Raw genomic sequence first — 25,433 nt, forward strand, 5'->3', positions numbered from 1 at the left:
GAGCTATAAGCCAAAAACTGCATTTAACCCTATGTTCTATTTTAGCCATGGCTGTCATCTTTGTTGATGGGCATGATTTGATACATATTTTAGAACTTAATATACTAAGGATGATTTAGGCCAAGTTTGGTTCAGCTTCTTAACATGAGGTATCTATATACAAAGTATGAAGTCAAAAGTCAAAGTCTTGTACTTTTCTGAAATATTAAGCTTTAACGAATTTAGCTAAGGCTACTGCCTCTTCCGGATCATTATCTCTATGTCAAGCTTTCTGCCACAAAAGTCACAGGCTTGACAAAAATGATATTTAAATAGTCAAGTGTTATGGACTACTCATGATCATATGTCTATCAAATATACTGTTAATCGTACACAGTATTTTGCATATATATGCAACTACAGTATACATATTTTATGCAACTAAAACTTATTCTAGAACTGTATTAAAAACCTTCATCAGATCAAAAGCTTGTTATTTGGATAATAAAACAATTAATAGTGCATCATTTGTTACACAACATGAAATAATACTTTTTTAAATATTTCAATATCATTTTTAAAGAAATCCACATTTAATTTTTTGTTTTACCCCATGACTTTGTTATTATGTAATGGCTGCTATGATTACTGAAACTTATTTTTTTACAATTTCACAATTAAGTTGAGTAACAAATAATTAATGATCCAAGACATTGAGATTTTAAAATATTGATGTAGCAAGCAAGTTGAAGATAGACAAAAGGTAGAGCAAAGCTATAACAAGCACAAAAAATATCCATCTACAATTTTGATTTTAATTCACCAACCTTCTTCACAATCAACCTGTGACAGACTTCGTACTTTGACATCCTCCATTGATGACATCTTTAAAGTTGTTGCAGAAGAATCTTTCAAGGGTGATACCCTGGTATCAGCTCCTAATCCGATATTTGAAACTTCCCCAAAATGCAGTTCATCAACTCCCACTTCAACAACTTCAACAACTTCAACAAGTTGTGATGACAAATTTAAAGTTGATGCAGAAAAGACATTATCTTGAGGCAGACATGTTGGTGACAAGAAACCATCCTTTGTGTCAGACTGGTCAGCAGCAAATTGTGTTGACAAAACATCATCCTCTGTGTCAGACTGGTCAGCAGCAAGTTGTGTTGACAAAACATCATCCTCTGTGTCAGACTGGTCAGCAGCAAGTTGTGTTGACAAAACATCATCCTCTATGACAGACTGGTCAGCAGCAAGTTGTGTTGACAAAACATCATCCTCTGTGACAGACTGGCAAGCAGCAAGTTTTGTTGACAAAATAGACTGGTCAGCAGCAAGTTGTGTTGACAAAACATCATCCTCTGTGTCAGACTGGTCAGCAGCAAGTTGTGTTGACAAAACATCATCCTCTGTGTCAGACTGGTCAGCAGCAAGTTGTGTTGACAAAATATCATCCTCTATGACAGACTGGTCAGCAGCAAGTTGTGTTGACAAAACATCATCCTCTGTGACAGACTGGTCAGCAGCAAGTTGTGTTGACAAAAAATCATCCTCTGTGACAGACTGGTCAGCAGCAAATTGTGTTGACAAATCACCATCCTCTGTGACAGACTGGTCAGCAGCAAGTTGTGTTGACAAAACATCATCCTCTGTGACAGACTGGTCAGCAGCAAGTTGTGTTGACAAAACATCATCCTCTGTGACAGACTTGTCAGCAGCAAATTGTGTTGACAAATCACCATCCTCTGTGACAGACTGGTCAGCAGCAAGTTGTGTTGACAAAACATCATCCTCTGTGTCAGACTGGTCAGCAGCAAGTTGTGTTGACAAAACATCATCCTCTGTGACAAACTGGTCAGCAGCAAATTGTGTTGACAAATCACCAGCCTCTGTGACAGACTGGTCAGCAGCAAGTTGTGTTGACAAAACATCATCCTCTGTGTCAGACTGGTCAGCAGCAAGTTGTGTTTGCAAAACATCATCCTCTGTGTTTGACTGGTCAGCAGCAAGTTGTGTTGACAAAACATCATCCTCTGTGACAGACTGGTCAGCAGCAAGTTGTGTTGACAAAACATCATCCTCTATGACAGACTGGTCAGCAGCAAGTTGTGTTGACAAAACATCATCCTCTGTGACAGACTGGTCAGCAGCAAGTTGTGTTGACAAAATATCATCCTCTGTGACAGACTGGTCAGCAGCAAGTTGTGTTGACAAATCACCATCCTCTGTGACAGACTGGTCAGCAGCAAGTTGTGTTGCCAAAATTTCATCCTCTGTGTCAGACTGGTCAGCAGCAAGTTGTGTTTGCAAAACATCATCCTCTATGTTTGACTGGTCAGCAGCAAGTTGTGTTGACAAAACATCATCCTCTGGGACAGACTGGTCAGCAGCAAGTTGTGTTGACAAAACATCATCCTCTGTGACAGACTGGTCAGCAGCAAGTTGTGTTGACAAAACATCATCCTCTGTGACAGATTGGTCAGCAGCAAGTTGTGTTGACAAAACATCATCCTCTGTGTCAAACTGGTCAGCAGCAAGTTGTGTTGACAAAACATCATCCTCTGTGACAGACTGGTCAGCAGCAAGTTGTGTTGACAAAACATCATCCTCTGTGCCAGACTGGTCAGCAAGTTGTGTTGACAAAATATCATCCTCTGTGACTGACTGGTCAGCAGCAAGTTGTGTTGACAAATCACCATCCTCTGTGACAGACTGGTCAGCAGCAAGTTGTGTTGACAAAACATCATCCTCTGTGTCAGACTGGTCAGCAGCAAGTTGTGTTTGCAAAACATCATCCTCTATGTTTGACTGGTCAGCAGCAAGTTGTGTTGACAAAACATCATCCTCTGGGACAGACTTGTCAGCAGCAAGTTGTGTTGACAAAACATCATCCTTTGTGACAGACTGGTCAGCAGCAAGTTGTATTGGCAAAACATCATCCTCTGTGTCAGACTGGTCAGCATCAAGTTGTGTTGACAAAACATCATCCTTTGTGACAGACTGGTCAGCAGCAAGTTGTGTTGACAAAACATCATCCTCTGTGACAGACTGGTCAGCAGCAAGTTGTGTTGACAAAACATCATCCTCTATGACAGACTGGTCAGCAGCAAGTTGTGTTGACAAAACATCATCCTCTGGGACAGACTGGTCAGCAGCAAGTTGTGTTGACAAAACATCATCCTTTGTGACAAACTGGTCAGCAGCAAGTTGTGTTGACAAAACATCATCCTCTGTGACAGACTGGTCAGCAGAAAGTTGTGTTGACAAAACATCATCCTCTGTGACAGACTGGTCAGCAGAAAGTTGTGTTGACAAAACACCATCCTTTGTGACAGACTGGTTAGCAGCAAGTTGTGTTGACAAAACATCATTTTCTGTGACAGACTGGTTAGCAGCAAGTTGTGTTGACAAAACATCATCTTCTGTGACTGTCCCCTCAGAAACTGTTGAGGATGCTTGAGAAAAAAAATATTATTAAATAACCTTGCCTTATATTAAAATTTTCAAACAGCAATAAATAAACTTAACTTTTAAAAATCTTCAAAATTGACACTCCTCATTTCTTTTTATTTGTGTGTCAGAAATTTTCAGATATTTTTTTTATTGATGTCATGCCTATGATCTATACCAAGGCAGGAATATGACAATTGTATCATTTTGTCTGATATAATTGAGCTTTTGATTTTGTGATTTGATTAGGGAAACAAGAAACTAAAAACCCAGAAGGTCAAAATCATATGTAATTTACAAAATTACACTCAAAGTTTAAAAAATCTAAAATAAAAGGAAAAAAAAAGAGTTAATATTGCAATGCTATATTTAGCAGCTTAAGTGAACAGCTCAAATAAATGAATCTATGGTATTACCACTGCAGGACAATTTCTAATTTTTTTTTCTCTATTTGTCTACACTTGCATTTCATGAAGTCTTTTAGTTTGTTTTTTTTTATTTCAGAAGTGACATTTTTTGGATGTGAAAAGAAACATTTAAATTAAATACTACTAAGGTAAAATAAACCTTTAAGATCAGCTAAACACATCTTCTCCAATACTACAGAGCACCTTTGGGTTGTCTGAAAACAAATTATTGAAAACTTTTTCAATTATGTATGCATGAATAGTTTCTTGAATACCTACATTTGGTGAAAATAAGCTTGGCATTTAAAACAAATTTTTTGCTTGCATATAAAGATTTAAAGGGAATAAAATAACAGAGTTTTAATTTCCTCCACATAACACTTATTTAAATTTTCTAAAGGACATATAACTCATTTAAACCAGGAGCTCCGCAGGTCGCAGATTTTTACAACCGAAGAGGTCTAACCCTGAACAGTTGGGGCAAGTATGGACACAACATTCAAGCTTGATACATCTCTGAATTTGGATTGTGATCAAATTTTTGACACAATATGAGTTTCTGACACAAAACAAATGTCAAGATCTTACAAATCTATTGCACAGTATTGTGCAATTAAAGATTTCTTCTTCAAAAATGTGGAATTTGAGAAATTTGGAGGAAAAAATGAAAACTACTACCATCCCCCTTTTTTGCCAATTAGTCCAAAACCTGACATTACTTTATACATATTTTACAAGTAGTGTAAATGAGGTAAATGCCAAACATACCCAACATTGTATGTTAAATGTTTTTGCTCCCTTGCACTGCTTTTAAATTGTCATAATTGTCCATTGACCAGACAATCCTAGTTTCCCCCCTTTTTTGCCCCTAATTCCAAAACATTTTGAGCCATAACCCCCCCCCACAAGTCAATACCAAACATCCCTTCATGGTATGGAAGCTTATAGTATAATTTCAGAGAGATGCATACACTTAAACATTAAACACATGTTATTGTTTGAAAACTACAAAAATGCTTATTCCGGGCTTCTAATTCCTAAACTATTGGGACCATAACTCACAAAATCAATCACAACCTTTCTTTAGTGGTATTGAACCTTCTGGTAAAAAATTATAGATATTCATTCACTAAAACTAAAGTTATTGTCCGGAATCTAAATGTGTCATCTGACTCTACTGTGGTTTTGGAAATCATGTAAAAATAGATGAAAATGATACATATACCCAAATAATGATAGAGGTCAAATTTGGTTAAACACAGGACCAATATTTTAATAAAAACACCAGGATGCTATCTTGAACAGTAAATCCCAACAAAGTACAAACACTTCATCAGTCCCTCATAAGGAACATTTATGCAATGGTTAGTTTCATTCCATTCAGTGGTTCGAATCTTTAACAGAAGACATCTGTATGCAAAACATTCTAAATTTTTGAAACAATGATCAGTTTGGCATTATATGTAGCTCACAAATAATGAGTCTTAGGACAGCAGAAGGGCAAAAAGTAATTGCCTTGAAAATACATAGCAAAACATATTCCTTCTAAGTACTTACTTTTGAAGTACTTTGCCTCCATGGAAGGTCATTTACACCATAATCGTACAAAATTTCAGTTCCAGGGGAAATATCCTGTACAGCATATATAGCAACCCTTGGTATGGTGTCTACAATGATCCTTCTAACTCTGGCATTTTGGCAACTTTTTATGCCATCGTTTACGTACTTTCCGATTCTTTTAGAGAATGTTGCATCAACACTACAAAAAATAAGTGCATATAAAATCAAGCAAAACTGGTGAAATATCATAAAATAAACTAGAGGCTCTTAAGAGCCGGTGTCGCTCACCTTGGTCTATATGCATATCAAACAAAGAAAACAGATCGTCATATGGATTCATGACAAAATTGTGTTTTTGGTGATGGTGATGTGTTTGGAGATCTTGCTTTACTGAACATTCTTGCTACTTACAATTTTGTCCATCTATAATGAACTTGGCCCTTAATAGTTCCAGAGCAAAATATTTTGTAACAAGAGTGCACACGCTGAAATGTCTCGCCTTCTATACTAATCATTGATATTATGTTGATAGTCCTAAGTATAAAGTTAAGCTTTATAACAACTGTCACATAAACTTAACATTAACCAAGATAACTAAACAAAGACCAATGAACCTTGAAAATGAGGTCAAGGTCAGATGAACCATGCCAGGCAGACATGTACAGCTAACAATGCTTCTATACAACATATATAGTTGACCTATTATTAAAGTTTAAGAAAAATAGACCAAAACACAAAAACTTAACACAGGGCAATGAACCGTGAAAATGAGGTCACGGTCAAATAAAACCTGCGCGACTGACATAAAGATCATAAAATATTTCCATACACCAAATATAGTTCACCTATAGCTTATAGTATTAGATAAAAAGACCAAAACTCAAAAACTTAACATTGACCACTGAACCATGAAAATGAGGTCAAGGTCACATGACATCTGCCCGCTAGACATGTACACCTTACAATCATTCCATACAACAAATATAGTAGACCTAATGCATATAGTATGAGAAAAACAGACCAAAACACACAAATTTAACTATAACCACTGAACCATGAAAATGAGGTCAAGGTCAGATGACACCTGCCAGTTGGACATGTACACCTTACAGTCCTTCCATACACCGAATATACTAGCCCTATTGCTTATAGTATCTGAGATATGGACTTGACCACCAAAACTTAACCTTGTTCACTGATCCATGAAATGAGGTCGAGGTCAAGTGAAAACTGTCTGACAGACATGAGGACCTTGCAAGGTACGCACATATGAAATATAGTTATCCTATTACTTATAATAAGAGAGAATTCAACATTACAAAAAATTTGAACTTTTTTTTCAAGTGGTCACTGAACCATGAAAATGAGGTCAAGGACATTGGACATGTGACTGACAGAAACTTCGTAACATGAGGCATCTATATACAAAGTTTGAAGTATCCAGTTCTTTTACCTTCTAAAATATAAAGTTTTTAAGAAGTTAGCTAACACCGCCGCCGCCGCCGCCAGATCACTATCCCTATGTCGAGCTTTCTGCAACAAAAGTTGCAGGCTCGACAAAAACTAATGAAAATTGTTAATAATTGACTATAAAGGGCAATAACTCCTTAAGAGGTTAACTGACCATTTTGGTCATGTTGACTTATTTGTAGATCTTACTTTGCTGAACATTATTGCAGTTGACAGTTAATCACTTTCTATAATAGTATTCAAGATAATAACCAAAAACGGCAAAATTTCCTTAAAAATTACCAATTCAGAGGCAGCAACCAAACAACCAGCTGTTTGATTCATCTGAAATTTTCAGGGCAGATAGATCTTGACTTGATAAACAATTTTATTCCCATGTCAGATTTGCTCTAAATGCTTTGGTTTCAGAGTAATAACCCAAAATCTACATTTTCCCCCTATGTTCTACTTTTAGCCATGGTGGCCATCTTGGTCTGTTTGCCAGGTCACTAGACACATTTTTAAAACTAGATGCCCTTATGATGATTGTAGCCAAGTTTAATTTAATTTGGCCCAGTAGTTTCAGAGAAGATTTTTGTAAAAGTTAACGATGACAGATGACGATGGAGACGACAACGACGCCAGACGGGAAGTGACAAGAAAAAGCTCACTTGGGCCTGGTGAGCTACAAACTGAAAAATTTTGTTAAAACTACCAATTCCATGGCAGCAACCCAACAATGGGTTGTTTTATTCATCTGATAATTTCAGGGCTGATAGATCTTGACCAATTCAACAATCTAACCCCATGTCAGATTTGCACTAAAAGCTTTATTTTTTTAAGATATAAGCCGAAAACTACATTTGACACCTATGTTCTATTTTTAGCCATGGTGGCTGTGTTTGTCAATGGATCAAAACTTCGGAAACACTCTACAAACAAGATACCCTAAGGAACATTTAATTAAAGTTTGAAGGTAATTGCCCCAGTACTTTCAAAGGAGAAGATTTTTTAATGTAAGGAAACTTGATTAACAAATTGTGTAAAATTGTCTTTAAGGGGCAATAACTCCTTAAGGGGTCAATTGACAACTATGGTCATTTTAATAATATTAAAGATAATAACAAAAAAACTGCAAAATTTCCTTATAACTACCAATTCAGTGGCAGCAACCCAATAACGGGTTGTTTGATTCTTCTGAAAATTTCAGGGCTGATAGATCTTGACCAATTGAACACTTTTTACCAAAAACTGCATTTGACCCCCTATGTTCTATTTTTAGCCATGGCGGCCATGTTTGTTGATAAATAAAAACTTCAGATACAATTTAAAAACTAGATACCTTAATGAACATTACCTTAAAGCTTGAAGGTATTTGTCCCCGTAGTTTCAGATGAGAAACTTTTTTAATTGTTTACGACGACAGACGCCGACGGACGCCAAGTGATGGCATAACCTCACATGGGACACTTCGAGTACTGGTGAGCTATAAATCAGCCCAATATCTGAAGGCATATACGAAAAAAGTCTGTATAACAGTGATTTTCAACAATTTATCAAAGTCCAAAGATGGGCATAAGGACCTTGCAAGGTACGCAAAAATCAAATATACCGGTAATTATTCTATTACTTATAATAGGTGAGAATTCAACATCACAGAACCTTTTTAATCAAGTAGTCACTGAACCATGAAACTGAGGTCAAGGATATTGGATATGTAACTGATGGAAACTTTGTAACATGAGGCATCCATATACAAAGAATGAAGTATACACATCTTCCACCTTCTAAAATATAAAGCTCTGAAGAAGTTAGCTAAAGCTACTGCTGCCATCACTATTCATATGTCAAGCTTTCTGTAACAAATGTAGCAGGCTTGACCAAAATGAGGCGGCTAGGATTATTTTATTTTTTAAGTTATATTTTATATGAAATCCTTATGTGACATGTTTTTCATTCTTGTATATATGCAAGTCTTCAAATTAGCTTATATCATGTACATATTTTTCAAATTCTTCAATAAATATCTCTGATTGGCAACCACTGTTCTACATGTAATTGCTGCTTTAGAAACATATTATCAGTAAACAGCAAAATCATTGAGAAATTTCCTCTTTCAAAAAATGTATTTTGCTTTCTAATTAAGTGTTGATTTGTGGTCCTCATAAAATTAAGAAAATATGCATTGGTATGCCACCCAAGAATTGTGACTTCAGAATGAAATGAAAACTCAAACAGCCTTGAAATTAGTAGGGTTGCATGGTGCTTTTAAGATTCTTATGAATGTAATACAGGAACTTCACAAACAAGAATGTGTCCATTGTACACAGATGTCCCATTGGCACTATCATTTCTTATGTTCAGTGTACCAGTGAAAGTAGGGCGAACTTAAAGGGAAACTTCGCAAAAAAATCAAAAATTGATATTATGTCCATTCTGTATAAAAATGCTCAAATTCATAGATATTAAAGTTTTATTCCGCTAGATAAGAGATCAACATCGATTTTAAATTTAGAGTATCAATTCTCTGCGTTCCGCCATTTTGACATCTTCACCGATTAAAAATCACGATATGTCTATAAACCACAAAGATCCAAAACTACAGTAACCGATGTAGTCGTAATTGCGTGTCGATATCTTGTCAATCGTACGGTTGTTTTATCTGACTAATTAACTTGATACAGAAAATGTTCTTATTTTTTTTAATAACCATAGTCTGTTATTTTTAAACTATTAATATTGGAATTAGTTAAAAAGTCAAAGATCAAATCATAAATAAGTGTTCCGTGAAAATTGTTTTCGAAAATCTAATTTGTTCATAATTCTTGAAAGTAATAAACTTTAGTCAAATAAATTCGGATCTGCCCTCATCTGATCACCAGCATGGCTAAAGGTATTGCTCCCAAAGGTATTGTGAGGGGTGTGAGGTGACATGTTCAGGTATTCAAGCAATTTCCTGTCGGGCTTGCAAGTTTATGCATCGTTTCACTTCTGTAGGTATTGATCAGTGTACACGGCCTATAACTTATAACTTTCCATTTTGAACTATCAGGTGTATAATATACATCTCTGTCTTGCGTGTCCGAAGGTGATATAATTAATAGTCATTACTTATTAAAACTCATACGCTTGATTATAAATAACATCTTGGGTGTAAAGAATATTATTTATAAAAATAAAAATAATACCAAAAAAAAAAAAGATTTGATGAAATATAATCTATTTACATATTTTTTCCAAGGGTAAATTTGGGAAAATGTAATATATACTCGTTGTCAATAGCTAGTAAAGGACAGATTGGAACATACCAGAAATATATCAATTTGGGGATTTATTTTCTTTCTTGATATTCAATGACAGCAATTTAAAGAATAAACTGCTCAAGTTGTCCGCTTAAGGGGTATTCTTGACAGTTAAAACAGACTTATAATTACAATCAAAAATAGGAAAAGATGACATAAAATTCGTTCTGTCTTTTTTTTTTAAACATCTTTGGTCAAATAGCTAAAGTTTTATACGCTGTGAGACACAGACTATTTTAATAAGGACATAACGATTTATGAATAAATTTGGTTGATGTTTTTCACACTTGAAAAGAATATCTATTCGTAATTTTTTGATTCCATTCCAAGAAGATCTTTAAATTTCCTGTCAATTTTTTAAAACATTTTTTTTTTCAAATAGCTAAAGTTTTCATGCGTTGTGAGATTTTAAATATTCTGATAAGAACATTAATTAATTATGCTTTCGCAAATAAAATATTCATTCATTCATAATTCCTAATTAGGTAAATAAAGATCGCTTTGGATGGACTAAATTATATAATTGCAATTGCTAATGATCTGTTTGAAATATTAAAGGTTGCCGATTCTAATCTAAAATAGTACAATTTTTAGTTCATACACTCGTGTTTAGAAGGCTATTTAATTTATTTATAAATTTATTCAATTAAAATAATTCCCGTAAATTAATTTATTTCTTTTTCTTACATTTCTGTGTCTAAAACTATAACTGACTCCCGTTTATCATTCATACGAAATGTTGTTCACACCTGAAATCGTGATCCGTGACGCCTAGATGTCACTGAATGAGGATCAAAATATTAGAATTACATAATGCTAATCTTTTAATTACCTTGAGTTTAACTCATTTAACATTCACTAAGTGTCACAAATTAATACACATTTTATTTCCACAGTACAAGCAAGCCAAATGAAAATGTTTGCTGGAATGAAGCAAAAAGTTCAGAATACAAGCATGTATTTTTAAATACACTATCGATCACGTCAGTTTCATATGTTTGTTTAAAGTATTTGTAGAAAAAAAAATCATAAAAATGTTCTATTGTATTATTTACTTTAATTACTAAAAAATTGGCATAAAAAAATCCACACATAAATCCTACAATCTAATTTTAAAAGTTGCATGGCTATCACTTACTTTTCATTGCTTGATAGCTACATCAAAAGTCGTCGATGCGCTTTAAATAGCGTTATTATATGGTTAACGAACAAGACTTAAATGAGATTAATTTCACTCCCGGCATGCATAAAGACTTAAACTACGTCACATAAGTCAGGAAGTTTGAAGAAATAAAATTAATAATACCCAATTTTCTTCTTTATTACTTTTCATATCAAAATAAAACTTGTTGAATATGTTTTTTATGGTATTATGAACATAATAAGATGAAAAGTGAAAAATCGTGAATTATCCCTTTAATTTGCCATTAAAATTAGAAGTCATATCATAGGGAACCTGTGTACTAAGTTTCTAGTTGATTTGACTGCAACTTCATCAAAAACTACCTCCACCAAAAACTTTAACTTTCAACATGACAGACAGGCAGACAAAATAAAAAAACGTATGCAGACCAAACAACATAATGGCCCTAAATGGGGTAGAATAAATAGGGCATAAAAAGAAGCTGTTTGATGACTCATTTTAGGGTATTGTGGTAGAGGATTCCAGTCTCTTGACAGATAGAACACTACTTATTGACAAGAAATACCTAACGAACTGTAATCTTTTAAAATTTAATGCTATTATGAACCAAAAACAGAAATCTAAACTTCAAAAATTGTGCCGATTCATTTGAATTACAAGAAGTAATTGTATCAGGATGCTGTTATGAAGTCTCCCAAACAAAGCTCCCATATTCATTTGATTTGTTTAATTGTCCCTTACAAGAATATATATGGTTTAAGGGTTAGGAAACTAGACTGTTTACAAGTTTTCAAACAAGAGAGGGTGGGGTGACCCAATATGGACTTCCCTTTAATTATTTCATTTGTTTTATTGTCCCTACAAGAATATATATGGTTTAGGGTTGGGGATCTGGACCGTTTACAAGATAATAGCACATTCTCAAATTGAATGGGGTGGGGGTGACCCCAAGGGACTTCCCTTCAATTTTATTTGATTTATTTCATTGTTCCCTACAAGAATATATATCGTCGCTGGGCTTCTAAAATGTCGTATATGACTTTTTTGGCTAAAAATACTTTTTGACACCAATGGTCTGGACGGGAGGAAATCTTTGTTATCACAAAATAGCATACAGTTAGGCCAATCAAAATGTGTGAAATAAGACATATCACAAAATTGCCAATGTCAGTTGTTTGTAAAGTTTGCTTCCAAAATGTTGTATGAAAACTTGAAAATTGTTGTAGGATGGCTTTGGGAAAAAAATAATTGTACATTTCTTTATTTCTGTGAAAATAATTTAAGTTCTTGGATAATCCAGAAATGTCAACGTTTTTATTTCACTGCTATTTACAAAAATTTTCAAGTTCACCTACGACATTTTGGAAACATGCATTTTGCCAAAATTTTCAAAGCCTGTTTGTGAGAAAAAAAATTCTTGAAAAATTTGTAATTTACAACATTTTAGAAGCCCAGCGATGATATCGTTTAGGGATGGGGATCTGGATCGTTTACAAGATAATAAAACATTCTCAAATTGAACGGGGTGGGGGTAACCCCCATGGATTCTCTCTATATTTCATTTGATGTGTTTTATTGTTGCATACAAGGATATATAAGGTTAAGGGGTGGGGATATGGACAGTTTACAAGTTTTCAAACAAGAGGGGGTGGGGTAACCCCCTATGGATTTCCCTTTTATTTCTTTTCATTGTTTTATTGTCCCCTACAAGAATATATATGGTTTAGGGGTGGGGATCTGGACCATTTACAAGATAATAGCACATTCTCAAATTGAATGAAGTGGGGGTGACCCCTAGGGACTTCCCTTAAATTTCATTTGATTTGTTTAATAGTCCCCTCCAAGAATTTATATGGTTTAGGGGTGGGTGATATGTACTGTTTACAAGATAATAGCACATTCTCAAATTGAAACGGGTGGGGGCGACCCCCAGGGACTTCCCTTTTACATCATTAAATTTGTTGTATTGTCCCATTTAATAATATATATTGTTTAGGGTTGGAGATTTGGACATTTTTCAAGATAATAGCATATTTACAAATTTAAGTGAGTGGGGAGGACACCCCCCTCCCCCCCCCAAGGGATCCCCCTTTATTTCATGTGATTTGTTTCATTGTCCTATGATCATTTCTGAAGACTGTGTGTGTTTATCACTTAAAGTTTTCAAGTTATATTCATTTGAAAATTTCAAAAATAAAATCCCACAGGGTTCTTTAGTAAACCCCTCCATACTTTCGGCCCCCCAAAATACCCCATAATAGACCCCAATGCACAAACGAACGATTGACGGCTCACATAGACATATTAATCTAACATTTTATGAAACCCTAAGTAAATCTGACAAGTGGTTTTGGAGAAACGCTGCAGACAAGTTCATTTTTTTAAAGTGGTGGAAAAAAATGAAAAAGAAAAAAATTAAAAGAAGCAGAAGCAAAATAATAAAAATAATAAGAACTGAGCAAAAACAATAAGTCTCCAAACTTTGTTTGGGAGACTTAATAAATGACAAACTGGATTCTCTCTGATGTTAACCTGTCAGCTATACTAATCATACCGTTGTAAAAAAACTCATATTTAATGCTTCCTCAACAAATGTACATATACGCAATGTAATGTAAACTAATGTGTTTTTCTGTATACCTTTGTCCAACTTAGGTGATACCAGAATAAAATGATATACTTACCACATTTCTTTTTCTGCAAATCTGAAGAACATGATGTAACTTCCAAAGGAATTTGGATATTCTTTGAGCCGTCTTTTACCATCATTGCCACTTATCAATTCCCCATGATATTCCATTAGAAAGTCACCTTTCTGGAAAAACTTTGAAGCAAACACTCCTTTACCTAAATCAGATAAGACAATGTTTTTTTTCTCTCTATGGTTAGTTTAAAAAAAAAAACACAAAATCCTTGAATAAAAATATAACTGTTAATATCTGTGTCATTTAGTCTCTTGTGGAGTTGTCTCATTGGCAATCATACCACATGTTCATGTCATTATCAGGTGAGAAAAGAGTGAACTTAAACCGCTAACTACTAAAGCAAGTTGAAAGTTGGAACTGCATGATCTGCCCTTTTTTTTTTTAGTGAATAAATAATTTAACGTTGAAGACTGCATGCTGACCAATAAGTGAGACATTCAAAATGTATTGTGTTTTAATGTTAATAGGCTGCTGTCTTGTTGATGTTTATAAAGAGGTTCAATGGGTAAAAATGTGTTTAAAATATTCTTAGTAAAGTGTCAACTTTCTTTGCAATACATGCAGTATATCAATTTTTGTTTCGTTAAACTCCCTCTCCCAGCAAACTGTGGCATGGAAATTTCTAGCTTTCATCTCTTATCATTTTCAAATATACTTTGAAGTCATGTGGTAAAGACAATTTCTAAATTAAATTTAATCTATTTAAATACCTTTAACATTATCAATTTGTCTCACAACAAATCCATCCTTATCTTGAGCCAGTTGAATATCTTGGCGAGCTTCTTCATCTGGAGTGCACTTGAATGTAGGAAATGAACAAATAATGTATAATATTGTATTAATAATATAATTAGTATGCCTTCATATATGTAAATGAGATACATTTTGCAAGCCACTGCTTTGAAAACAAGAATGTGTCCAAAGTACATGAATGCCCCACTCGCACTATCATTTTCCATGCTGAATGGACCATTAAATTTGGTAAAAAATCTAATTTGGCATTAAAATAAGAAAGATCATACCATAGGGAACATGTGTACTAAGTTTCAAGTTTATTGGACTTCAACTTCATCAAAAACTACCTTGATCATAATTTTTAACCTAAAACTCATACTTTAAATTTCTATGTTCAATGGACAGTGAAATTGGGGTCAAAAGTCTAATTTGGCTTTCAAATTAGAAAGACCATATCATAAACAACATGTGTACTAATTAAGTTTCAAGTTGATTGGACCTCGGCTTCATCAAAAACTACCTTGACCAAAAACTTTAACCTGAAGCAAGACAGACGGACAGACAGACAAATGGAATAACAGACAGACAAATGAACAGATGGATGCACAGACCAGAAAACATAATGCCCCTCTACTATTGTAGGTGGGGCATAAAAAAAAATATTTTTGCCACGTGAATTATTTGATTATTTATGAGAATAAATAAGTATATAACTTCATTTGGTATATGGATTTTTTTTCAAGGTCTTTATGTCAGTCAAACAGGGTTCACCTGACCTCATTAGGTTTTTGTTATGTGCCAAGTCCATATCTCATAACTAAAGCAATAGGGCACTGTAGTGTATTGAATGATTGTAGAGTTAACATGTCTGTTTGGCAGGGTTTCATATGAACTGGACCTGATTGCATATGCCTGATTGTCATGGTTAATGGATGAATGTTTTAAAGTTTTCATGGTTTTGTCCAATAATCAGATTCTATATGAAATATGTTAGTTATGATCAGTGTATTAAATGAATGTGAGGTGTACATATCTGTCTCCCAGTGTTCATCTGACCTTGACCTTAATTTCAAGGCTCAGTTTTCATGATTATGGTTGTTACTTATATTCTTTAAGGATATAAACTAAAGTAATCACAAACTAATATATCGTTGAAGCAGTCATTGCAGTCACTGTTGCAGGAAACAGCTTACCTATATTTCACTTTTTTACTCAAGGCAACACAAAAATGAAAGTTTCAAGTTAATATTAACTAATGTTGGAATGAGGATTCATTTATGGGATTTAATCTGTTTTGTTAAATGACAAGAAATCAATGTATTTCTGTTTTTATATTTATAGTTACCCGTAAATGTGTTTGAATGTAACTTGTTATAGTCTTGTTTAATTTATTAATAAAATCTTAATTATAAAATCAGAATTAGTGATGGTCTTTCCTTAAAAGTTACTCAGTGATCCGAATTTTTATAGAACAAAAGAATTTCTTTATAATATAAGCAATATATTAAGTGATGGTCTTTCCTTAAAAGTTACTAAGTGATCCGAATTTTTATAGAACAAAAGAATTTCTTTATAATATAAGCAATATATTAGTTTTGAGCTTAATCACTTCTGTCATAGTTAAGAACACATGTGAATAAAATAGGTAATGAATTATACTTACTCTTAACCTCAAATCTGAAAAAAAAACTTTATTCTCTGAAGAAAAAGGAATAAAGTGTATGCACTAATTGCTTAACTGTTGATTGCACTTACTTGTTTTTTCTGACCACTTCTTGTCTTTATTCTAAAAAACAATTAGGTTATATAAAAGTCACTGATCAACAACTGTCTATTGCAAATTGGAAATACAAAATCTGATATCAATGAAATGACCTCGCTGAATTATACGGTCTAACAGAAATCCTGATCTACATTATGGCAATCACCATTTCAGATTAGCTCATGTCTGGCAGATACAATCATTGCTGGACCCCTAGGTAATACTACATATATTGTATTTCTTTTTTTAAATTCATTTTTCAACTCATACTAACAGATAAAAAAAAATTGAAAAAGGATTCACTGCAGAGCTTTGAACTATGTACTATCTTACTGTTTGTATCAGGAAATTACCTGAATATTCTTATATTGGAGTCTACTGTATAAAGCAGGTTAAGATGTTTTTTTTAAACAAAAAAAAATTGTACAGAAAAACTATTCAATGATAGATGTTTTTTTTTTAAAAAATTAAGTTCCCATTGATTCAACTCCACAAAGAACAAACTGATTCATGGAAAATAAATGATTTATATCAACATCCTGTTGACAGGTTTAATACATATTGAAAACAGGATAGTTATTCTTAAGTTTAAGAATCTGTAAACTTACTGTAAAGTTGTTATGGGAATTACTGAATATGGCCGTCTTTTCTGTCCCTCACATTTTCCATTTGTTTTCTTGTAAGGTCTTTTCCAAATGCTTTTCTTGTTCAATTTGTCAATCTTCAGAGAAGGAAGCTTTACTGCTAAAAATAAAGAATATTTATTCGAGTTCACAACTCTTCAAAACATTTTAACATAAGTAAGCCATACATCTATTTCATTCAAACTGTGTATTATTTGTCCATAATGATAATGATATTGATTGGAATGATAAGAAAGGGATAATAAAAAAATTAGTTTCAGAGAAACCAACAATATTAATGCAGAAAGAATATTAAGGCAAATTTAAATGTAGGTTTTTTTTTTCAAGAATTTATAGTAGTCTTTAGAAGACAATAAGTCTTCAAAAATAATTTCTTTTATCAGAAATGCAAATGTTTATGAGATTCCTGCTTTTAAATAACAGCTGCAATAAAAGATGAACTAGAGGCTTTGAAGGCCATGTGTCATTCGTCTATATCTACTTGCATCTTCAACTGTGGACACCACTAGAACATAAGGCCATGTTCACACCATACGCAGTGTACAGTAAACATGTTTACCTTTGGTTTAATGTAATGTACACTAGTTTCACATTAAATTTGTTCACATCTATACACCTTGTTTAGCTACCTGTACATAGAATTTGTTCACACTTGTAAACTATATGTCATTTAAATGTCCATTACGTAGAACCAAATTCAAATTTTCAAACAACTTTTCTAGTCTAGAAGTTAGGGAAGACCATTTGACTTGAAAAAAAGGGGAATGGATTTTTCGACAATTTGTTTTTTTTTAAATGGAGTCATGCAGATGATTATATATATAATTGGAATGAACAAATATTCTGAATCCAAAGTTTCCCCATACATTATAGTGTTAAATATTGAATAGGTACCATTGAAAAAAAACTTAATATAAAAATTAGTTTAGATCTCACGCGAAAAAAAAATCGGACTCAGAACCACCACCCCCCCCCTTTTTTTTTAAGTAAAGTGGTTGTTCCTTTAAGAAAGTTATTTTGGATGACTTGCCGTAGTTAATAGATATCTCGATTAAGCATTAAAAACGTAGGCTGCATCAGCGTGCTTACATACGAAGAAAAATAATTGCGCTCTTAAGGATCACTACATATCTATCTTTTTTGTATGTTTCAAATGGTATTTTTTTCTCTAAGGAGTATTTGGCAAAGAGAGGGAGTAATGTTTTTCTAATTCAGGGATGATTCCAGGTGTTTTCAAATGGGTCCCTAGAACATCAAATTGGGAATTTTTATTCTATTTGGGAATTTTTTAAGCATAAAATCTAAGACGAAATAACATTATTTTCCTGTAAAAAAGGAAAATGTATATCATTAAGTTTAACCTGTACACTGATGTTCATGTAAGTTGTAACATTTTGAATAATTATGGATGGGCTACTGTTATTACATGAATATCATTGAACATGATGCACTAGTCTGCTAGTCATTGCTAGTCTATCATCTTAGCTATAGTTACGTAGGCCTATTACAAAAAATATATTTCAGCTAACATAAAGCACTGAAAAAAATCATTCATCGGGTATTTTTTCCACAGCAGGTCATCTCTATAAATTTACCTTGATTCAAATGGATTTCTAATTGAACTGGTCAATTGTCGAATTCAGAAAAGCAATTACAAATTGAAAGTTCATATACTTAATTGATAAGATATTTAAAGCATTAAACTAGTGTTCTTTAAAATTATTTGGATCATATTCAAAACTTTTGAAATAGTTCCATAATGATGACATCGTATTTCATGAATGGTCTATCATCAACATTATTTTCAAAAAACGGTCAAACTTTTGTCTTTTGAGGAAATAATTTCTTTTTCAAAACAAGTTTTCATCATATTATATAACCGGCTCTGCTGGGCGATCTGCTTTTACGAGATCGGTGACCATTAAACTTTATCCATCAATGTTATATCAAAATTTAAATTTGCTCTCTGCCGAGGTCTGCTTTGACACCCATTTTTATCAACCTGCTGGGCGATCTGCTTTTACAAGATCGAATACTCCCATAACATATTAATCAATTGAATTCGGCTGCTAAAATTGTTTGCCACATGTTGACATAATTAAATCGTTGTTACAAACTATGAAAAATTATAGTTGCCTTAATCGGTGAGAGAAACTTTTCCAGAAATATCGATTTTTATTTTATTTTCCTGAATTGGGAATTCATTTTCATGTACATTTTTTTGGGGCCGCTGGCCGATTTAAGGGCCGCCCAGCGGCCCTAAACTATATAGTGGAATCATCCCTGTAATTGTATTTTAGCAGATCTGAGATACTACACAAACAAACAATCAACCTCACCCTTTTTCAGTAATGCATTTATGAGTGAATCGTTGTTTGATTTAATACCAGTGGCAAATATTTCTGTCAATGTGTACGTCCAGTCTAAAGGCCCTTGGGCTGATATTGGTGTCTCGGGATGATACGACATATGATACGGATTTTGCCATGTTTTATACACTTTATCATATATTTCAACAGGAGAGTTATATTATATGGACTGTTCACTGGGTTACCTTCAGTTCTACTTTTGTCTTGTTTTAAAAGCCTTAAAAGAACTGCTCAATTACTTATCCAAAGCACCTGGGTTACCTTACAATTTGTGTGATATTGTTTTAAAAATATTTTGTTAATTGTTGTATTTTTTTGTGTGTTTTGTATTTTTTACAGTACCTTTTTTGAGGAAAAATATTTCTTAAGCTTACATAAATAAAAACTGACTATGTAAAAAAAAAGTAGGGGTGTGATTAAGGGTAAAGGTGTGGTAAAGGGTATGCGATAAAGGGTGCACATCAAAGTTGCGCGATATAGATTAAACAGCAAGCTATTTATCACATATTCAAAACTACTGTATTTACTACTAAACATATGATAAAGTGTTTTTATAACAAATATATATATCAAGTTTAAACAAATATTTCTGTAAAGAACTTTATTAATAAGTGTTATAAGTATAAATTTTATATAAAAACCGTTTTTTTAAATATACATGGGAAAATTATAAGTTCTGAATGCCTAGTTCTGTGTACACTTAACCTACACAAGGCCTACATGGACTATCGACTGCATGTAGACAAAACATGATTTAAACTACATGTAAACATTGAGTTTTATCAATGGGAACGTAATTATGTTTAGTTTATTTGTGAGCTACACTAACACAACACAGAGTTTAGGTCAATGTGAACACAGCCTTATTCATGACTATAATCTTTTCTCTTTTTAAATTGTATTGCCATTCATATTACTAGTTTAATTTCTCTCTTTCTTTTATAAAAAAAAATCCAAAACACAAAAAATATTATTTTAGGGCAATAACACCTGACAATTTCAGCAATGCTGACTAACTTGTAGAACTTGTCTTACTGCTCATTTTTAATAATATTTTGAAGTTTCTATCTATTTATATAATTGGTAAAAATCATCAGAAAAGAGTAATAACTCAAATCAAGAATCAACTAACGATCTTGGCCATTTTAATAATTTATGGATCTAGTGCTGCTGATCATTCTTGCTATTAAATTGAATTTTCTATCCATCTATTATAGTTACCAAGATAATCAGCAAAAATGAAGAAGAAAAAAATCGTACTTTGTCATTTCAGGGTAAAAAATCCAAAAGATAAAAATATGCTGTTTTGATGTAAATGCACAGTAGGCAGATCTCAACATTTTGAAAAAATCTTAGCTTTTACTATTAAAAAACGTTTTTCAATAGAGTCTAATATATTCTCATTGTATTCTATGAGTTCTATAATTTTAAAGTTACTAGTTATAGTTGTCACAATAACTAAGCTGTACCAATTTAACTGAGAATGTTCTTCTGCTTATAAAAAATGAGAAAATTGTCCAACAGTTATGTCAGTAAAAAATGTTTAACAGCCCAGCTATATACTGATACCATGTTTACATTCACTGCACCAGTGCATTATACCTTTTTTTTTCAAAAGCACAAACAATAGTTGTATTTCTATTAACCCATCATTTTTAGTGACATACTTGCATTTATCAAGATTTTGAAATCTTCCATAATTAAGGATGTTTGCTACTCTGTTTAAAAATAACAAGCTTTTTAAAAGACTGTTATGAATTGATAGTATATAAATAAAGAAAAAATAAAAGCAGAAAAAATGGAGGGTCCGTGTGCTTGTTTTCGAGATATAAGCCATAGAAAATTTGGCGGGAAATAATTCTCTCTAGATTTTTCATACATTTAACATTGACACCTTTTTTGGTTCAAAAACTATGAAAAAATAACAACGATTTTATAAGATTTTGAAATATGGCTTTTTGAACTTTATGTAACAAAATTATGAATAGAAAAGTAGGGGTTAATGGGCAAAATTTTTAATGGCAATACAAGGATAAAACCAGAGGATTCCGAAAATCTGGCAAAAATTCATAAAGTAGAGGAGCAAACATTCTAAAACTGCAAAATTAAAACAACATCGAACATCGGAAAAATTCATCATCTGTAAATTCATTGCTACGAAAGTATATAAAGGAAATATAAATTTGTTGCAAATTTTGATGCTTTTTCAGATAAGCCTAACATTGTTTTACTTCACTGGATTCCTTAGACAGTGAGAAATGATATATCTTTTTTTTCTTCAAGTTTTTGGCCTTAGTTAAAAGTCCAATCTTTAAAATATATTAGGTAATCAAGTCTTTTTCTATATATTTTACATAACTTTATGTATTTCAAATATATCTATATCATGTAACATATGTCCTTCTTTCCCTTTTCCCTATGAAAATTTTGATGTCTTTTTGATTGCAAAATTTGATGGGTCATTACTGGTCCTTTATCTTGAACTAGCAGAGTGAATATGACTAGGCATATTCAAATATAACTTATTTAAGCCCATTTATTTAAATTTTCTCAATAATTTTTTACCTGTTGTTTGTCTGCTAGTTAAATTCTTTTTCACTACATCACTATATAGCGCTTCATTTTCTTTCTTTTCCTTGATAGATTGTTTGCTTGTTCTGGCTTTCTCAATAGCTTTCACTGTAAAACAAAAGTTCTAAATTACCAGTAAGGCCTGAATCTTTAACAATACTCATAATAATATGATAGATTAACTATAGTATAACAATAAACACTCTTAAAATAAAGAACCTGATGTTTGTTATACTTATGACATATGTTGAATTGTTCATGTTTGTTATACTTATGACATATGTTGAATTGTTCATGTTTGTTGTTATACTTGTGACATATGTGGAATTGTTCATGTTCGTTATAACTATGACATTTGTTGAATTGTATATGTTTGTTATACTAGTGACATTTGTTGAATTGTTCATGTTTGTTATACTTATGTTCATTATCAGGTTGTTATATATATACTTATAACTTATGTTCATTATCAGGTTGTTATACTTATAACTTATGTTCATATTTTCAAGGTTACCTATTTAACACTGTAATTAAATCTTTAAATATTGTTATATTTGGTATAAATATTGATTTTGTTATCAGCAAATTAGACCAACTTGTAACTACACATAGCTAGGTACTTTCACTGTAAAACAACCAGTTGATACATATAGTTTTGCACTGCACAACTGCCTGAAAACAAGAATGTGTCCAAAGTACACAGATGCCCCACTCGCACATTATTTTCCGTATTCAATGGACCATAAAATTGGGTAAAAAATCGAATTTGGGATTAAAATTAGAAAGATGATACTAAGTTTCAAGTTGATTGAATCATCAAAAACTACCTTGACCAAAAACTTTCACCTGAAACTAGCACTTTCATTTTATATGTTCAGTGGACCGTCAAATTGAGGTTCAAAGTATAATTTGGCTAAAAAATTAGAAAGATCATATCATAAGCAACAACTGTACTAAGTTTCAAGTTGATTGGACTTCAGCTTCATAATAGACAAAAACTACCTTGACAAATTTTTTTTTACCTGAAGCAGGACAGGGATGAGCGTAGGTAGAGCATAAAAGTATTCAACACAAAAAGTACACAGAAAAGAGCTATGTTATAGTGGGACAGTAGTAGCAACTCACACAAAAAAAATAGCTGAAAAATTTAAATTAAGCCTCAGTCCCACTAGACCACGATCTCACCACACTCACCGCGATCTAAATTAAATTCAGATCGTGGTACGGTCGCGGTATGAGCGGCATAAAAATGTAAATTTTTGTTGCTTTCACGATGCTACTACGTCCTCATTACGCTTCTTCAACGATCCCGCTACGATTATAACACGTTCTCACCGCGCTTATTCTGCGACCATACTACGCTTATCAAGATCTTTCTACGCTCATCACATTCTCACTACGACCATACCACAAGTTATCCAATTGCAACACGATCTTACCACACTTCTACTGCGATTATAGCACGTTCTTACCACGATGTGGTATGAGTGCCAATGAGACAATTCTCAATCCAAGTAACAATTTTTAAAAGTAACAATTATAGGCCAAGATACGACCTTCAACACGGAGCCTTGGCTTACACCGAACAGCAAGATATAAAAGGCCCCAAAAATTGCTAGTGTAAAACTGTTCAAACGGGAAAACCAACGGTCTAATCAATATGAAAACAAGAAGCATGGTTGAACCGTTAGAGAAAATGGACAAGAAGTCCCAATTACATACAGACAAACAAACCCTGGAGAAAATTAATATATTTTATTGGAAAATGACAATGAGAATAATGGTCGTAGTATGAACGTAGTCAGGTCGTGAGAAGAGCGTGATGAGGACGGCAAGGGCGTGCTAGAATCGTACTATGGTCGTAAACAGTGTGGTATAGTCGTAGTGGAAGCGTAGTTTGGTCACGGTGAGAACGTGATGATCGTAGTAAAGTCGTAATAACGTCGCAATGAGATCGTAGCGCAGTTTCTCCGAATAGAATCACGCTTTCGCTACGCTCTCACTACGATGGTACAGCGACCTTTGCGATCTTACTACGATCTTAGTGCGCTTTCACTACGCTTCTACTGCGACCTGATTTGGCCACGACTGCACCACGATTATTTTGAACATGTTCAAAGTTGGCCACGCTCATCACGATCTTGAAGACCTCACCACGACCATGATACAACCCTACTGCGATCTAGTGCGAGCATGGCCTAGTAGGACTGGGGTATTAGCAGTTTCAGAAAGATCATAATTATACTTACATTCAGGTATTGTCTGGATACTATAAAAATGCTTCTTTTTGCCCTTTTTTGGCCCTTTATACATTAACTGTTGGAACCAAAACCCCCCAAATAAATCCCAGCCTTCCTTTTATGATTTCAAACCTCGTGTTAAAATTTCATATATTTCTATTTACTAATACTAAAGTTATTATCCAGAAACCAATGGTCTTATAGCTAAATTATAAGCTGACACCAATGCTAACAACAATTTGGACCATAACTTCCAAAATCAATCCAAAAATGTTTTGAACCATATATAAACTAAAGGCTCACAAGAGCCTGTGTCGCTCACCTGATTCTATACTTGGGATTTTGAAAAAAATATTAAAAACTGTGAAAAAATTGTAACAGATACTTAAAATGATGTTTTAGGCCAAATTTGATTAAATATTGTTATGTTTGATCAGTAGTTCTCTTAAAGAAGACATTTGTATGTATTTCCCATAGGATCCCATATTAAACTAAGTCCCCCGTTGGTGGCCATCTTGAATAATGGAACGGCTACAAAGTAACAACACTTTGTTTAGTACCTCATAAGGAACATTCATGATACATTTGGTTTCATTCCATTCAGTGGTTCTTCAAAAGAAGACATTTGTATGGATTTCCCATAGGGTCCTATGTTAAACAAGGTCCCGCCCCCTGGTGGCCATCTTGGATAATGGATCGGCTACAAAGTAAGAACACTTGGTCAGCACCTCATAAGGAACATTCATGCCATGTTTGATTTCATTCCATTCCTTGCTTCTCTAAGAAGACATTTGTATGTATTTCCCATAGGGTCCTATGTTAAACTAAGTCCCTGCTGGCAGCCTGATCTTATATAATTGATCGGCTACAAAGTAAGAACACTTGGTCAGCACCTCATAAGGAACATTCATGCCATGTTTGATTTCATTCCATTCCTTGCTTCTCTAAGAAGACATTTGTATGTATTTCCCATAGGGTCCTATGTTAAACTAAGTCCCTGCTGGCCACCATCTTATATAATGGATAGGCTACAAAGTAAGAACACTTGGTCAGCACCTCATAAGGAACATTCATGCTATGTTTGGTTTCATTCCATTTAGTGGTTCTCTAAAA

At 33.4% G+C, this 25,433-nt stretch overlaps 1 protein-coding gene across 1 annotated transcript in view; it reads right to left on the reverse strand.

Moving 5' to 3' along the window:
- LOC143074128 (uncharacterized) overlaps positions 1-25,433 on the reverse strand; it is an 85,081-nt gene that overhangs the window by 44,060 nt on the left and 15,588 nt on the right. The window contains exons 7-15 of the mRNA XM_076249674.1: positions 22,075-22,188; positions 17,105-17,240; positions 16,490-16,520; positions 14,710-14,797; positions 13,979-14,141; positions 5,397-5,598; positions 4,000-4,054; positions 3,109-3,437; positions 807-1,593 (exon numbers count right to left, since the gene is read on the reverse strand). Coding sequence (XP_076105789.1) covers positions 807-1,593; positions 3,109-3,437; positions 4,000-4,054; positions 5,397-5,598; positions 13,979-14,141; positions 14,710-14,797; positions 16,490-16,520; positions 17,105-17,240; positions 22,075-22,188 — 1,905 coding nt within the window. The remainder of the gene's footprint in view (positions 1-806; positions 1,594-3,108; positions 3,438-3,999; positions 4,055-5,396; positions 5,599-13,978; positions 14,142-14,709; positions 14,798-16,489; positions 16,521-17,104; positions 17,241-22,074; positions 22,189-25,433) is intronic.

Source organism: Mytilus galloprovincialis, chromosome 5, assembly GCF_965363235.1.
Source record: "Mytilus galloprovincialis chromosome 5, xbMytGall1.hap1.1, whole genome shotgun sequence".
Lineage (NCBI taxonomy): Eukaryota > Metazoa > Mollusca > Bivalvia > Mytilida > Mytilidae > Mytilus > Mytilus galloprovincialis.